We start from the raw sequence: 15,731 nt of genomic DNA on the forward strand, positions 1-15,731 counted from the left end.
GTTCTGGAGTGTGGACTATGTCCTGTGGTTGGAATGTGTGTGCCATTGCCCACCTTGCCTTCTTGAAAGTTCCCCTCCCGAGGTCCCACTTCATAGGTGGGCTGTTACCCTGAAGCTCACTTGGTCAGGATGTCCCAAAGTCACCTGTTGCAGGAGAGGGCAATCAGAGATCATTCCTCCGGACGCTTGGCCTGCCCCCTTGCCCTTCTCAGATGGACCAGTCGTGCTCAGGGGGGCCATATAACCCCGAGGGCAGCTGGGAGCTCCCTCAAGCAGCTTCTGAATGTTCTAGATTTGTAGCATCAATTCCCCAGGGCGGCGGGACAGAAGGGCCGATTTTCCATCAGCAGAGGTTAGATTTCAGAGTTTTTCATTTGCTTCATGATGCAACAGAAGGAATTCTTGGTGGTTAGAATGAACTATGGCCTCTTTGCGCTGTCCAAGTTGCCAGGGCCTGTTCTGGAAAGAAAGATGTGTATGATCCCAGCTGGCTACTAGACACAGGAAGCAAGCGAAAGAGTGGCTTCATCTGGAAAATCTGGTTCGGTCCACTCAGGGCAGTTCAGAAGTTTCGGGAAGCCCACTCTGAGAGCCAGACCCTGCCAGATGCCGTGTGGGCCCCATCTTTCAGGGATCTTACAAAGAGACTGCAGTGGGAGGGCAGACACATAAATGGGGGTGCCCCTCAGGCAGCAAGAGTTACAACAGCTTTGCAGAGGGCACCGTGGGAATGCAGGAGCCCAGGCAGACCCGAGGTGTTCCATGAGGACACAAGCCACTTGTGTAGGGACACAAGAGAGCTAGCCTCCCCATGGCCCTTGTGCTGGGGAGCCTACAAGGGATTTCCTAGGGGCTGACTCTGTCTTCCTTTAGCTCCACGTTCTTCTCCAACCTCAAAACAAACTGTCAAAAGTTCATAAAGATAATGAGTCCATTTTTTAAAAAGATTCCATTTATATGAGAGAGAGAAAGAGCATGAGAGAGAGAGAGAGAGATCACAAGCAAGAGGGAGGGGCAGAGGGAGACTCAGACTCTCCACTGAACAGGGACCCCACTGCAGGACTTGAACCCAGCACCTGGGATCATGACTTGAGCAGAAGGCAGACAGACGCTTAACTGACGGAGCCACCCGGATGCCCGATAATGAACCCACAATATTACAGCCTGCATTGAGCCAGATACTGAAACACAGTATGGAGAAGCCAAAGTGGGTTCCTGGGGGCAGGGACTGTACCTCCTCTTCCTCCTGTCCTCTCAGCCATCCCATCCCCTGCAAAGCTTTCCCATCCCCTCCCTGATGCCCCTTGCATGCCAGTGACCTCTGTTACAGCCAGGAACACGTCATTCCCCTGTCCCAACTCTCCCTGAAATAAAATCTGTTTCTCCCTCCATTTCTTGTTCTTGAAGGCAAGGCCTGGTGGCCAGCTCCAGGCATAGCGCTGGCCATACAACAGGTGCCTAGTAAATACTTCTTTCTTGGTGATCTCCCTATACATTTGGGGGGCTGACCTGCCATGTACTTTGTGAGGCAGTGTGGTCACTGAGAAGAGGCAGGCCACTCTGCCACTTATAGAAGTCAGGCAACCTTGACCTGTCATTTAACTTCTCTGAGACTCAAGTTCCTCATCTGTGAAATCATGAGGGTAATACCTACTTTTGCAGACTGCTGTTAGCATCCAGCAAAGCAGGGACTGCAGAGCACATAGGCATACAGTTGGCACATAATAATAGCTCACTAAATGCTAATTTCCTTTCTTCCTTCTTTACTGAACAAATGGTTGGTGGGTGAACGAATTTGAGGTCAGTGTGGCTCATCAGTTGTTCAAAATGCAGAACTAGTGAACTCAAATCTCCCCCCATTATTTTTTCTTTCTGGCAGGAACACAAATATTTGAGATTTTATATTTAATGCGAGGAACAGCTGAGCCTAGTGGTTAGGAACCCAAGGCTCTTGGAGTGGACTTCTTGGACCTGAATCTCATGTCCACTACCAGTTGTAAGACTTTGAGCAAATGACTTCACCTTCTTGGCTCCCAAGTTACTCGTTTGTAAGACAGAGAGATAACAGTAGTATTGTTATCACGTAGCTATTACTTTCATGAGGACTGACTCAGTTAAAATCTTTAAAGCTCTCCGAACAATGCCGAGCACAGAGTTAAGGGCTATGTAAGTGGTTGCTATGTTACTATTCTTCTTTTGTGTGTCTAAAATGTTTTATAATTAACTAATTAAGACTGATTATCAGATATTCAAATAGAACAATTAAATGTGGGACTATGAGGGCATTTGTTCAGGAGGTAGAAGAGGATCCCCTTGGCACGAGGGCCATTCTCCACTGACTGCCCTCACCTTCTGCTCTCCTCCCATGGCCGCCACCCCAGTCCCTCAGAATCTTGGTCTACTTCCACTCTGACTGACAGTGACATGGTTTAGGCCCCGTAATCTCTCTCAGACTATCTCTGGAGTCCCACGTTGGCCCTTCTGCATAGAATCTCACCTCCAAAGCTCCTTACTTCCTGCTACTTAATCCAACTTCCTCCTCTTACACTCCGGTCACTATTACTCTCTTGCTCTACCACCTTCAGTGGCTCACAGCTCACAGCTACCTGCGCGATCAAGTTCAGAATCTTCTACCTGGCATTTGAGTCCTCCTCTCTGACCCACACTCTCTTCTGTGTCTTCTACACCACTGGCTGGCTGACCGGGTCCACACTCCCTGGAATGAACACAGACGATGATGAGACACTCTGCAGGGGAACGGCCAAGAGCCACAGACAACAAAGGCCAGAGAGACGGCATTTCCCAACTGCTCGCCTCTGCTTCCTTCCCCTCCTGGGCTCGCCACCAATTCTAAGCCCAAGAGAGGTGCTGCTGGGGGTCAGGTCCTCTGTGATCCTAGGCAACCCTACAGGGGAGTCTCAGGTCCAGCCTGATCACTGTGTGACCTCTGAGGATTGAGCTCAGCCTTCGACATTCTGCCCTCTGTCTGGGACATGGATGTTCAATCCTCACAATAAAATGATAAAGACAACAAACATTTTTAAAGATATGTTATATTCCTGTCTCTGTGCTGAGAACTCCCCATTTCACTTAATCTCACACTAAAATGATGAGATAGGTAGGACTATTGCCCCATTGACAGAAGAGGCATTGAGCTCAGAGAAGCCAAGTAATTTGTCCCTAGTCACACAGCCAGGAATTAGAGGAGTCAGGATCTGAAGCTCCGTTATCTGACCCCAGCCCATGGGTCTAACTGTGATGCTTTAGAGGAGAGCATGGAGCAAAGAAAAGGGGGAGATCAGGCTCAAGGGAAAGCTTTTGCCTCTAAGGCAGGGAAGGAGAAAATAGGGTGCTGCGCAGTGACTGGGGAAGGGTTGGCTGAAGGGACAGCATCAACTGAGGGTTGGAGGAGGCCCGAGGCACAGGCGAGGGGTCGGCCTCGAAGGAGGCTATGGCGGAGAGAAGCAGCTCATTCCACATGGCCTCAGACTCCTGCATTCATGGACGAGAAAAGTTATTTTCAGTAAAGGGCAGGAGAGGACCTGGGTGTGGGTGGCGTGAAGGGGTTCGGTCTCCTCCATGTGGGGACAGGCCCAGGGCATCTCCACAAGTTGAAGGACAGGTCTGCCAGAAAGACTCCCTTGGTCTTCCCTCTCCACACGCTCGCGGGAGGAGAACACTTCTGGAACAGAGCTTGGTCTGTCCCTTGTCCCAGCCTCTGGTTGTCAGCTCACCTTGTCCCACCAAAGCACCCTGCAGAAAAGGATGGGGGCGGGGACTCTTTTTCTCCCCTCCGGTTCTGGGGACGCACAAAGGCCCGGTGGGAAGCTGTCTTCCAGCGGGTGCGGGGTGGCACCCTGCACACAGCGCCCCTCCCCCACCCAGCTTGCCCTCCTGTCACCGAAGGCCCTTCACCCCGGCGCTGTGGCCGGCTGGGGGCGGGAGATGCCCTCCGAAGCTGGCACGTCTCACAAGGCCACACAGCGAGCCTCCTGCAGGGGAGCTCAGCACTCCTGGCCGCGCTGGACAGTGAGTTATTGCTGCCCGTTATCTCCAGAAGCAGGTGGAGGCGTCCTGGGCTGTTCCTTCCTGCCGAGCCAAGCAACACAATATTTACCGGCTCAGATGAATAAGGTAACCAGCCCTGTCGCCGCACAGACGAGACGTCTCTCGCCCAGGGTTTTGGTGGTGGTGTTTTTTTTTTTTTGTTTTTGTTTTTTGTTTTTGCCCTCTTTTCTTTCTTCATTATGTTTGTAATTTTGTTTTATTATTTCCCATTGGAAAGCTGTGAAATGAAAATGATGCAATCTACTGCTGAGAAATAATGTCGTGCTCCAGTCCTTTTCCAATAAGCCCTGAGGTGTGCGCTGTGATGGCTTCATTAAATTAGTCGGCTCCATGGCAAATGGGAAAGCGCTCAGAGCTTCGGAGGGTGCTAATCCGAGTCGGGCTGCCCGAGACCTCGGACCACCAGGGAGACTGTGAGGTTTGGCTCTGAGTGTTGGAGAGAAGAGGCTCCCACCCGACCCCTGCGAGGGCCCAGAGGCCTCCGTGTCCGCGCAGCTGCTAGACTTTTCCTGGAACCCTCAAGCCTTCACTGTCTCATCTGGGAGCCTGCCGCTGCCCAGGCTGTGGTCGCCTGCTGAGGGAACGGACAGGTTAGGGCACTGGGTTTCCAGGGGTGTGCGGTGGGCAGCGGCTCAGCGTGTGGGGTGGGGGAAGGAAGGGGCCTTAGATCTGTAGAGGTAAACCACATGCACCAGAGATCAAGGGTGAGCCTGTCCGTGAAGGCCAGCCAGGACTCACGCTGCCAGCTGCCGGGGAAAATGCCCCAAATTCTTGCAGATGAAAGGCAGGCACTGCCCGTCATCCCCCAGAGTTTATGAGAACAGCTTCTCTCTTGCTGGCTCTACAGCAGTATTAAAGATTTCCATTACTGATAGTTCTTTCCAGTTAGCACTTTCAGTATTAAATTCTGTCATTACGAAGTAAAATATGCATGATCCCTAAATCTATGGGTATTATAACAAGATTTCATTGTTATAAATTTGTCTTCTTGGTCCTCCGTTTCTGTCTTTGCTGTCTTTTTAAAGCCCCAATGTCTGATAGCTATAGCCAGGAGGTAATTAGGAAGTGGTACTAAAGAATCACAGGCTTATTCTCTCACTCATTCACAGAAATTTATTGAGTGTCTGCACTAAGATATGGTGTCCTGCAGCCAGCAGGAAAGACAGTGGTGACAGCTAATTACAACACTAAGGAATTTTGGTCTGAGCGGATATAGGCAGCCCCCTCCCACACACATATGTAAATATTGTATAAAATACAATAAAACAATTTGAAATCGCGGCTGCACTTGAAAGGAATGGGAAATCCCAGATTTAAAAAATGAGTGCAGATTCAAAGCCAGGGCGGTGAGTGTGAGCTGAAGGGGAACTGAATCCAGATGGCTGGGGTTCCAACCCCCAAGGAGAGGCAAGATGTGAAGACCACGGACTCATGGGTGGCTGGGACCAGAAACAAGACCCTACATACAGTTGGTGGCTTATAAGGGCTAATAGTCCCCACTCACCAGCTGGGCGAATGGTGATGGCATGACAGCAGGACAATAACTGGGGAAGGGAAAAGATAATTTGCAAAAGATCGGAAATCAAGCTGGCGCCAAGTGTAGATGCGGGGTCCAAATTCCCATCACTTTTACAGAGTGGAAACCACAATCAGAGAAATCAGGTATAAACTGGTTCAAAGTCAATGAGAACCAACAGAGGCAGACTCAAACCTTCCCTGACAAATGCCTCCACAATCCGGGCACCTGGGATGCCCAGAGAAAATGATTCCTGCTGAAGATGAGCTCACACGAAGAAATTGCATGGCACATAGGGAAAAAAACTGGCAAGAGAGCAAGGCTCAGATTTGATACAGCACCCAGCTTGACTACCTCTGCTCCTCCCAGGATTATCTAAAAGCTCCCACTTCTGCCTGTCCACTCGGTATCATCATCCTTCCAACTCTAATCCAGACACTTGGTGCCTGCCTCTTTTCTTTCCAGTATACATACAAAACATATGTATAAAATCCCTCCCACTTAATTTGCACACACACCATTAAGATAACTTAGCAGCCATTTTTTTTTTAAGATTTTATTTATTTATCTGACAGAGAGGGAGAGTACACGCAGGGGGAGCAGCAGGCAGAGAGGGAGGGGGAAGCAGGCTCCCTGTGGACACTGAGATCATGACCTGAGCTGGAAGCAGACACTTAACTGACTGAGCCACCCAGGTGCCCCCTGGCAGCCCTTATTGTTTGTATCTGAGTCCGCTAGCCAGATGTGATCCCAGGTGAGCGAGCTTCTACCACACCTGGTCACCTCCACACCGGGCAGTGTGGTGAGGTTGTTCCAGGGTAGTGACCCAAGCTTGGGGTCTCAATTTTGTGAGCCCTTAGAATATGAAGAGTGTAGGTCCCTTCTGTTTTCATAGGATGATGTCATTTGACAAACTTACTTTCACCTATGACTGCTGGTGGCCTACTGAGCGAGCTCTTCCAGGTTACTGAAATTTGGCACCAAACTCGATCAAGTTGATAGAGGGCTCTGTTCTGCATCCACCGAAAGACTTGACCATCAGGCAAAGCTTGACCACACTCAGTCAGCTATGTAACTGCAGGCCGTGACGTTCTAGAGCGGGTCACTGTCCCATGAGGGCCTCGTCAGCATTGTCTTGTGCTGGGGGAGGTTTGGAACTACTGCTATTTCTGCTTTCAAATCATAAATTACTCTTGCTTTGGCTTCACCATCAATAGCTCAGTGAATAGATGGGGAACTCATGGTTGTCGGGATTCCTATTTGTCTCATCAGAGTTGTAACCCCTACAGCCAGCTAGAGAAGCTTTAAGACACATGCCCTATAGTTCACATGTGAACCATCCACGTCTCCATTAGTGGATTACTGTCCACATACTTTATTATTATCCCAAGGCCTTTCACTAGTAAGAGGGAGGTCGGGAGGATGGCTGAAGTCAATGGCATTGCTGAGGGCTAGCTCGTTGGCCACTTCAAAGCAGCCCAGATAAAAAATGTTTCTCTTCCTGGGCAATGTTTCCCCATTTCCTTGGGTATTCAAGGAGGGACTTAGAGCCACCTACACTCCGTGACTTTATAGGGGTAGTAAAATGTGAGTAAAGTTACTTCATCTTGGGCAAGGAAGAGTTTTTCCAGTCATCCATTTAGGAAAGCTTTCACTGAGAGCTTAATGTGTCCAGCCCAGTGGTGGGAATAAGGCAAGAGACAGCCTTGCTGCCACCAGGGAGCTCAAGGACAGGCAGAGTACACAGAGGGAGACCAAGAATGGGTGAGGACATCGGGTCCTTGGGTTGTCTTAGCATGGTGCCTGTTTCCCCTACTCACGGGAGGGGTGCTATTGAACCTATCTGGACTTTCCTTCTTCTCTGCAAGGCCAGTTTAAACCCTGTGGACATAGCTCAAGGAGCCATTCGATCCTCTTCTTCGGTAGATGTCTTTGTCTATTCCATGGCCTCCTTTCCTTTTCATAGCAGGGAATGAAATAACCCCACAAAAGAGCCAAATCATAACTAAAGAAGGTCATAGGAAGATTGTACAAACAAATACAACCTGTAGAGAAGATTATGGGTAAGCACACTTGATCCTGGGATTGAGCCCCTCATCTGGCTCTCTGCTCAGCGGGGAGCCTGCTCCCCAGCCCTCCTGCCTCTCTGCCTACTTGTGATCTCTCTCTCTGTCAAACGAATAAATAAAATCTTAAAAAAAAAAAAGAAAGAATCAGCGGAGGAGTCTGGACCTCACTGGGATCTCCTGAAGCAGGAACCTGGAGCCCTGAACAGACATGATTTCTCCAGGTGAGAGACTGTAATCCTGGGTAAGAACCATGGATCTGCTCCTGTTCCCCAACGTGACGTATTGAGAGATGAAGGGCCAGAGAAGCTGTGTGTCTTTTAAGGTCACAACGGCCTGTCATGGCAGCCAGCATCCCCTCTGAATGGAAAACTCAGCTCAGCGCCGTACTAACATTAGTGGAAACAATGAGATGCACAGAGAAAACTTCCAAGGTTCCTTTATTTGTTTTGAAAACAACCTCTATTCTTTCTCTCTCAATTTAGTCCCGGCCTCCTGACAAAAAATGCTTTTCTCCTTGGCCTCCTCTATAGGAAAGGGAACAGCAAAACACTCCCCATGTGAGCTCTCTCCCCAGATCCCAGGAAGGAGCCGACCAGGCCAGGACTGGAACAGAACAGCATGGAGAACACAGGGGTCTGTCTCTGAGCCCCACTTAGCTTACAATCCCTTCCTCCATCCTCCCTGAGACATCTGCTCCTGTCCGGGGGCTCTGCCTCCACCTCCCAGTTCAGAGCATCTACGGAAGCTGTGGGCTGCTTGTAGCCTGATTTCCAGTCTGCTTGGCATCCGGGGAAACGGCACGCACAGCTCCACGGGTTCCGGCTCGGGTCCTCAAGAGCTCACCAGGTCCCAGTGCTGGCTCATAAGTGATGACTCGCACGGGTTGACCACAATTTCCCTGCCATTCTCAGAGCCATCACCAAACATGTCCGTGTCTAGGCAGAGATGGGACGCTATGTGTTCGATGCGGGAACCAGACTTGGTCCATTGCTGAGAAGATGGAGAGGAGAGAGCATGAACCAGGATTCTCTGGCTAAGGGCCCAGGTTCTACCCATGATGTCAGGAGTTCCAGAACAATCAGGCATGTTGACAGCACATGGCTAAGGTCGCCCAGAGACTTGACTTTCACGGTCTCATGGAGGAATAAAATTGCAACTAATTGCTTTTCCAGGTATTATTGTTGGTTTTGGTGTTTGGTTTGGTTTTTGCGTTTGGATAAAAAAGTAAAAGCAAAATCAATATGTCTGGTAGGAAAACTCATTAGAAGGTAATAACTTTCCAAGCAACAGGCCAGAGAACGGGAAGCACGTGAGTCATGGGAACAACCAAAGAAATGATGTGCGCTCAGTGTCTGCACGTCGGGAAGATGTGGGAGCAAGCGGGGGAGGGGCGCAGGAGGGCAGTGGGGCTTCTGGGCAGCACCGGAGGCCAGCAGCCTGGACTCCTCCACAGCCGTTCGGCACACAAAGGACCCAAACAGAGAGAGGGGTCTTGCGCTGCTGCCCCCAGAGACTTTACCTCACGTGACAAAGAAGGAGGGGACAAACATGGTTTGGGGAGCCACCATAGCGCAGGGACAGTGGCCCACTTCCGTTAATCTGTCTCAAGAGCTGCCCCGTGTGGTGGGCCTCGTCACCTCCATTCAGAGAGGAAGGAAACCAAGTCCAGAGTCACACGGCCGGTGAGCCAGACAACGGCATCTGAATGTCTGTCTCTCTCATACCAACACCCAATGGGCAGGGGACTGCATGGGGTCAACAGCTTGGGCCCGACAGGGCACAGGGCACACCCAGAGTGGTCCTGAAGGCTTTGCCCCTATGCCTTCCTGCTCAGGGATGCCAGGTTGGTGTCGGCACTGGACAGGCAAGTACGAGGTGCGCATGCCCGCTGGGGCCCGGCCAGGTCCACAGGCATCCAGGGCCAAGCTGACCGCTGCTGCTGGTGCCCCTGCCCTCGTCCCCTAACCAGAAGGGCCTCTTTCTGATCAGCCCCTCCACCTCTAGAGTTTCTCCCTGGTCTTGCACACGAGACCTGGACCTACACAGGACTGCCTGTCACTGAAGGCGACCACGCCCCGCGGGCACCCGCCGCGCTCTCACCTGCTTGTCATCTCCGTTCTTGCAGAGGACAAGAACCACCGGGGCGCCCGGGAACACGGTGATGACGGACAGGCACAGCTCCTCCTGGAGGATCTGCTGGGTGTATGTGAAGGCCCATATCTGGAGGGGAAGAGGCCAGAAGGTTCACATTAGGATGTGACTGGGACTATGTGAGAATTAGAGTAAAAAGCATTGGAGGTCCCAGCAGGAACAGACAGTCACCAAGGTCACCTTGGAAAATAGGACCCACTAGCTAGAGACTCCCAGATCATGCCCCCATTGAAGTCTCCATCCCCACACCTGGGAAGGGGACCAACCTGGGCACACAGGCCACCTCTGGGGGCTGCTGAACAATTCTGGGCTTGAGGCGGGGAAGCCTGAACAATGCTCCAGCCCAGCTATGGGGTCTCTAGTTTCTCTGTTTGGATGCATGTCTATTGCCCACACTTGACAGTGCCAGCAGCTGCCGGGCAGGTCACCCCCAGCTGTCTTTAGAAGGTCCCTTCTTTGAAAAGGAGTCCAGTCAGTGGCATGAGAACAGGAGTGTTATTATAAGAGGCAGATGGCCGGACAAAGGTAACAGGGAGCATGCCAAGGGAGGGAATGGAAGAAGAGCAGAGGGACAGCAGGTCACGGGACAGAAAATGATCCCCGCAGATGTGTGCACTCCAGCACTCCAGGAGAATAGGACATTGGGCCCCAGAGCCACTGCAGGGAGGGAAGCTGAGAAAATCCATGGACAAGGAGTGTGGGGAGAGGAAAGGGGCATTTCATCTGAGGGTCGTTACAAAGAATGTTTCTCATGCGATGCCGGAGATCAGAGAGCGACAAGCTGCTGAGGAGCCCAAAGTATTTCGAGTTCTTAGGTCAGAAGGACAAAAATGGAAGCCTCCGTAAGGTCTCTCCCAGGCTGTGAAGTAGGAGCCTTATCATGGGACAAAGAAGGTGACTGGTGAATTGGATACCCTGGGGGGAGCTTCAGAGAGGACCGGTCAAGGGCTGGACACCTTCTCCACTCCACGCCTGCTGGCCAGCTGACCCTCAGCCTCTGCACCAGGCAGTCAGCTATTTTTCCTTGGCCCAAGAATGAAAAATGCTCTAGGCCCACGTGTCCCGTAAGCTGACAGTTGTTCATGTGCCCCCATTCTGCACATTCTCTAGCTCACGGCAGCACGCCCCCCCCGGGCCCCCGCACCCCTCCTGACTTCCACGATCTGGTGACATCTTTGATGTCTTTCTGTGCCCTGGCCTGTCCCCCTCTTTGCCCCCAGGCATGCAACTTTCTGCTGCCTCACCGAACCACCTGGATGCAGAACCCTGCCTCTCCTGATCTGGGACCTTCCCTGTCCCTGACACCTGGATGGTGCCACCCGCCCGGGGGAGCCACCGTCCTGCATGTGTATTCTCATGTCCCTTTTCAAACTGCCAGTGTTGGGAGAAGACCTAGACCCAGAAGGCACTCCCAGGGGGGTGGGGGATGGAAATACAGACGGATAAAACACTGGCGTGAGTTGAGAATTCCTGAAGCCCAGGGATGGCTACAGGCTACTCTTCCATCTAGTTCTCCATCTCTATCTATTTAAGTTTTTTAATACCAAATGTAATGAAATGTACTCCTTGGGACGTATCAAGAAGTTCTCCTCTGGACTTGAACATCACCATGCTATGCATGCCATTTCCTTCCCTCCAGGATTAACTGAAAGGGAGAGGCGTCTGTGTGCACAGAGGTGATGCAGTAATCATGAGCTTGTTAACGATGGCCAGCATTTCCTGAGCACTGACTATGACTAGGCACTGTCCTAGGGGCTTAGCACAGATGACTTTAGTCCTCATAAGAATCCTGTCCTTTGTAAGAATCCCAAATAGGTATTATTATTTTTTTAAAGATTTTATTTATTTATTTGACAGAGAGAGATCACAAGTAGACAGAGAGGCAGGCAGAGAGAGAGAGAGGGAAGCAGGCTCCCTGCTGAGCAGAGAGCCCGATGCGGGACTCGATCCCAGGACCCTGAGATCATGACCTGAGCCGAAGGCAGCGGCTTAACCCACTGAGCCACCCAGGTGCCCCCAAAGAGGTATTATCATTATCGTTCCCATTCTGCACGACGAGAGGCTCACAGAAATTATACAATTCTCTCCGACCGACGCTCTCTGGCTCCTTTGCTGTTGCTGCCCCCAGAGTCCCAGCTCCTTCTATCCCAGTTTAATCACAGGTAATGCCTGTCCCCGAGCTCCCTCTTCTGGGTTGTAAACAAGAACACTATAGATCACCTCCACCTCCACAGCGGAGAGCCAGCCAGTTCCCAATGGCAGCCCCACGAGACTGGGAACAAAGGTCACACCCTGTGTGGGGGACGAGGGAGGGGGTAGCTGAGACAGCAGGCCCCTCCCCGTCACAGGTGAGCGCTGGGGAAGAGTATGAACGGAGGCTCCCATTCTACGGACTCCGCATCAGAGGGGCACACACAGCTGGCTTCCCGGGCCTGCTCCCCTCTTCTCCCCACTCTGGCTCCATGGCCATCACCAGCTCCCCTATACGCTTACCCACGCTCGCTTGGCCACTCCCCTTTAAAAGCCTACTTTGGCCTAGGTGTGTGCTAGGGACACAGTCTGCCCCCCGGAGATCCATGCAGAGCCTGATATCAGTCAAGGGCCAACTAGATGGGGGATTCTGGCCTTCAGGAGTGTGATCTAGAAGGTGGGAGCCGGTCTTGGGTGCGTGTCCAGAGAATTCCGCATGGGAAGGGGCAAGAGAGGCCCGAAGCCCAGGCCCGAGTCCAAGGGCGGGTCTGCCAGGGAGCCAGCCACTGCCCAGGCCCAACATACAACTGGCCTCAGGTTTAGATCTCTGCCATTGCCGAGAAATGAGCCTAAACAGTCAGAGATGTGGCAAGAAGGTAAGGTCCATCTCTCTGAACCATTACCCCCCACACAGCTGCTGTGAGCCATGAATTAGCATTTAAAAAATAAATCCTGTAATAATTGTGATTACTACAGTATACCGGCTCTGGTTTTTTTTTATGTTAAAAGCATTAACTAATTAAACATAAAAACTTGAAATATATCACAATTTCTGAAAATCTCATCTTGGCATTATTTCTTTTATAAAAACATATTTTTATGTTTTCGTTTTTATCTTTTTTCATGTTTTTATGTTTTTTATGGACGTGCTGGGGGTGCTGTGACGGTGGGAGGGGAGCGGTCCTTCTTTTGACATCTGAGACGCGCCATCCACTAAGGCCTTTCGGGAAGAGTCGCAGATGGTACCCGGCTGGGGCTGGGCTCGGAAGAAATCACCTCAAGATCCCCAAGGGGACAAGGCGCTCATGAAGAGAGAGGGGATGGAAGCCTCTACACCAAGTGGACTTTCCATTAGCTGGTGCTTTACTGGCAGTGAACTAATTCGGCCTCACAATTTCTCAGCGGAACACCACTCTCTGGCCACATCTGCAAGACAGCAGCGAGGGAAGCAGAACAGAGCAGAGAAGCAGGTGGGGCAGGGAGCGACGAGAGGTTTTCCGATTCCCACTCTGCAGCCTGTCAGGCTTCCAGAACGGCCTGTGATGAATGGGTTTATTAAATGAATCCCAGAGTCAGAAATGGATTCAGGAAGGTAGCAGGCGCTGCTCAGGCTGGCCTGGCAGAGAACAGTGGACGCTGGGCCATGGGTTGACGGCTTCATTAGGGGGGTCTGGCCAAGTCGCAGCCCTCCCCTGCCCACAGCGCACAGACACGGCCATACCCACGGGAGGTAACCCAGAGGCGGCGTGGGCAGCCTCACCCTCTCACAGACAGGCCAGTAAGGGGCTGAGGAGAAGGTCCACTCCTAGTCCTCTAGCTCCTTTGCCCCTGCCCTAGAAGAGGGGAGCCGATGATGGGGCGGGGTGGTCCAGGCTGGGCAGGCTAAGGGCCTTCTGTGCTTAGAGGGAGTCTCTGGAGGACAGCCCCTGCGTGTAGAGAAGGGAGCAGCCTGGCAGGTGGGGGCAGGAGACTTCTCTCAGGGCAATGCCCATCCAGCTGCAGCCTTGAGGGCTGGGATGAAGCAGGTCGCAGCACCCAGCCTGGCTGGGTCCACTGGACGGAGCAGCAGAGAGGAAAAATGGTCTCAAGAGGACATGTCTGAAGGAGCCAAGTTCTGAAAGAGGCAGGTGTGAGAGGAGTCAGAGCCCAGGCACAGGGCTGACCTAAGAAGGGCCCAGGCCACCACTAATAGGCAACAAGCACCCAGCCTGGGGCAGCAGCTCTCGACTGGGCTGATCTTGCTTCTGTCTATCCAACCATCCGTCCATCCGTCTGTCCACCCACCATGTGCCAATGTTTGGAGGCATTTGTTTGGTTTGGAGGCATGATTTTCTGATGACTATGACAGAGAGGGGGGTGTTGTGTTACTGGTACCCAATGGGTGGGGCCAGAGACGCTGGCAAACCCCTACAGTGCACAGACAGTCCCCACAACACAGAATTATCCGGTATCAACGCCCACAGTGCTGGGGTTGAAACACCGTTGCCTCGTGGGAAGGGCCTGGTCCCTGGAAGCAGAGGCCCGCCATTCCTCCTGTCTGACCCAGGCAGCATGGGTCCGCCTCTCAGCCTCGCTTACCACATCTGTGAGATGGCAGGGCCAACAGGACAGGGCTCAGGGGGCCGTGCGATAACTAACCTAGATGAGGCCCGTGGAACCCGCAGGTCAGTGGCTGGCTCTGGCGCAGTCTCTGGGGACAGTGCTTTGGTGACACGTGGGAGGAGCCCTGGTTGAGGGACAAACATTCACACGTGGGGAGAAGGCAGGGGCTGTGTTTTCATGAACACAGAAGCCTGAGTCAGTTACTGATGGTGGTGAGCTCCCCGTCCATGCGCTCTTCTGTGTGGGGAACTACACCCGACGGGGAAAAGACCCCCAATGCCAAGCAAAACTGCTGGGTGTGTTGTGGTTAGATGGGCAAACCAGCTCATTTCTGAGGGCCTCTGGTTCTAGATGCTTCACATTCACACGGTGATCCTGGGAGGCGAGTATGACTTCATGGAAGGAAACAGAGAGCAGGGGTCAGTCTGGGCAACGCCAGGAGCAGACCACATGGTTGACTATGAACATGGGCCTCTTGGTGAGATTGGACCTGGGGCCAGCATCTGGGGCCACCGCTGGCCTTGAAGATCTCAGGTCACACTGACGGCCACACCCGCCCCCGCAGCCCTCTTCAGACACGTGTCTGGAACGAACGAGACGAAGCAAGCTACACTTTAGTTCAGCCAGCCTCTCGGTGCACTCGGTTCCCAAAGGACCATGTAAACACACCAACCAGCTGTGCTGGGGACAGTGTCAGTTTCACAGACATAGAATGCTGCCTCTCCCTGCTGACCAGCGGCAGCAGGGTGACCCGGCGGGCTCAGAGACATGCTTCCTGTCTTTTACTGGGACCTTTGCTGGACTCACTGTCAGGGTCTTTTATTTCTGGTTCATCCTATCCCTTCGCCCCAAACTGTCAGGATACACTTTATATGCATATGATTAAAAACCCACACCCAGGGGCACCTGGATGGCTCAGTGGGTTAAAGCCTCTGCTTTCGGCTAAGGTCATAATCCCAGGGTCCTGGGATGGAGCCCCGTATTGGGCTCTCTGCTCAGCAGGAAGCCTGCTTCCTCTTACTCTCTGCCTGCCTCTCTGCCTACTTGTGATCTCTATCAAATAAATAATAAAATCTTTAAAAAATAAAAAGAAATTAAAAATACTCTTTAATAACCCACACCCAGTTATTTGTCGTTGGGTCCTGCTGCGGAGCTGGGGAGTGGCTGCTGGGGCTGGAGAAGGAGGCCCACCTTCTCTCGCCCACCCAAATGTCCAGCCGCCCACGTGCATCCTTCCCGAGCCAGGAGCCCAAACTGCCCGGAATGCAGGTAGATGAATACACTGTGAAGTTTTCCTGTTTTTCTCCCTGTCTTTAAATTGGGGACAGCAGTGAGACTGGTGCACCTGTCTTCCT

General features: G+C 52.1%; 1 protein-coding gene across 2 annotated transcripts in view; it reads right to left on the reverse strand.

The window, feature by feature from the left end:
• Nucleotides 1-8,061: 8,061 nt before the first annotated feature.
• GALNT14 (polypeptide N-acetylgalactosaminyltransferase 14) overlaps nucleotides 8,062-15,731 on the reverse strand; it is a 208,248-nt gene continuing 200,578 nt past the window's right edge. The window contains exons 14-15 of one of the 2 annotated variants that reach the window (XM_045979482.1): nucleotides 9,754-9,873; nucleotides 8,062-8,643 (exon numbers count right to left, since the gene is read on the reverse strand). In XM_045979482.1, coding sequence (XP_045835438.1) covers nucleotides 8,485-8,643; nucleotides 9,754-9,873 — 279 coding nt within the window. In that variant the 3' untranslated portion in view covers nucleotides 8,062-8,484. The remainder of the gene's footprint in view (nucleotides 8,644-9,753; nucleotides 9,874-15,731) is intronic. The other variant, XM_045979483.1, reaches the window with a different exon arrangement.

The sequence above is a fragment of the Meles meles genome, chromosome 15 (genome assembly GCF_922984935.1).
Source record: "Meles meles chromosome 15, mMelMel3.1 paternal haplotype, whole genome shotgun sequence".
Lineage (NCBI taxonomy): Eukaryota > Metazoa > Chordata > Mammalia > Carnivora > Mustelidae > Meles > Meles meles.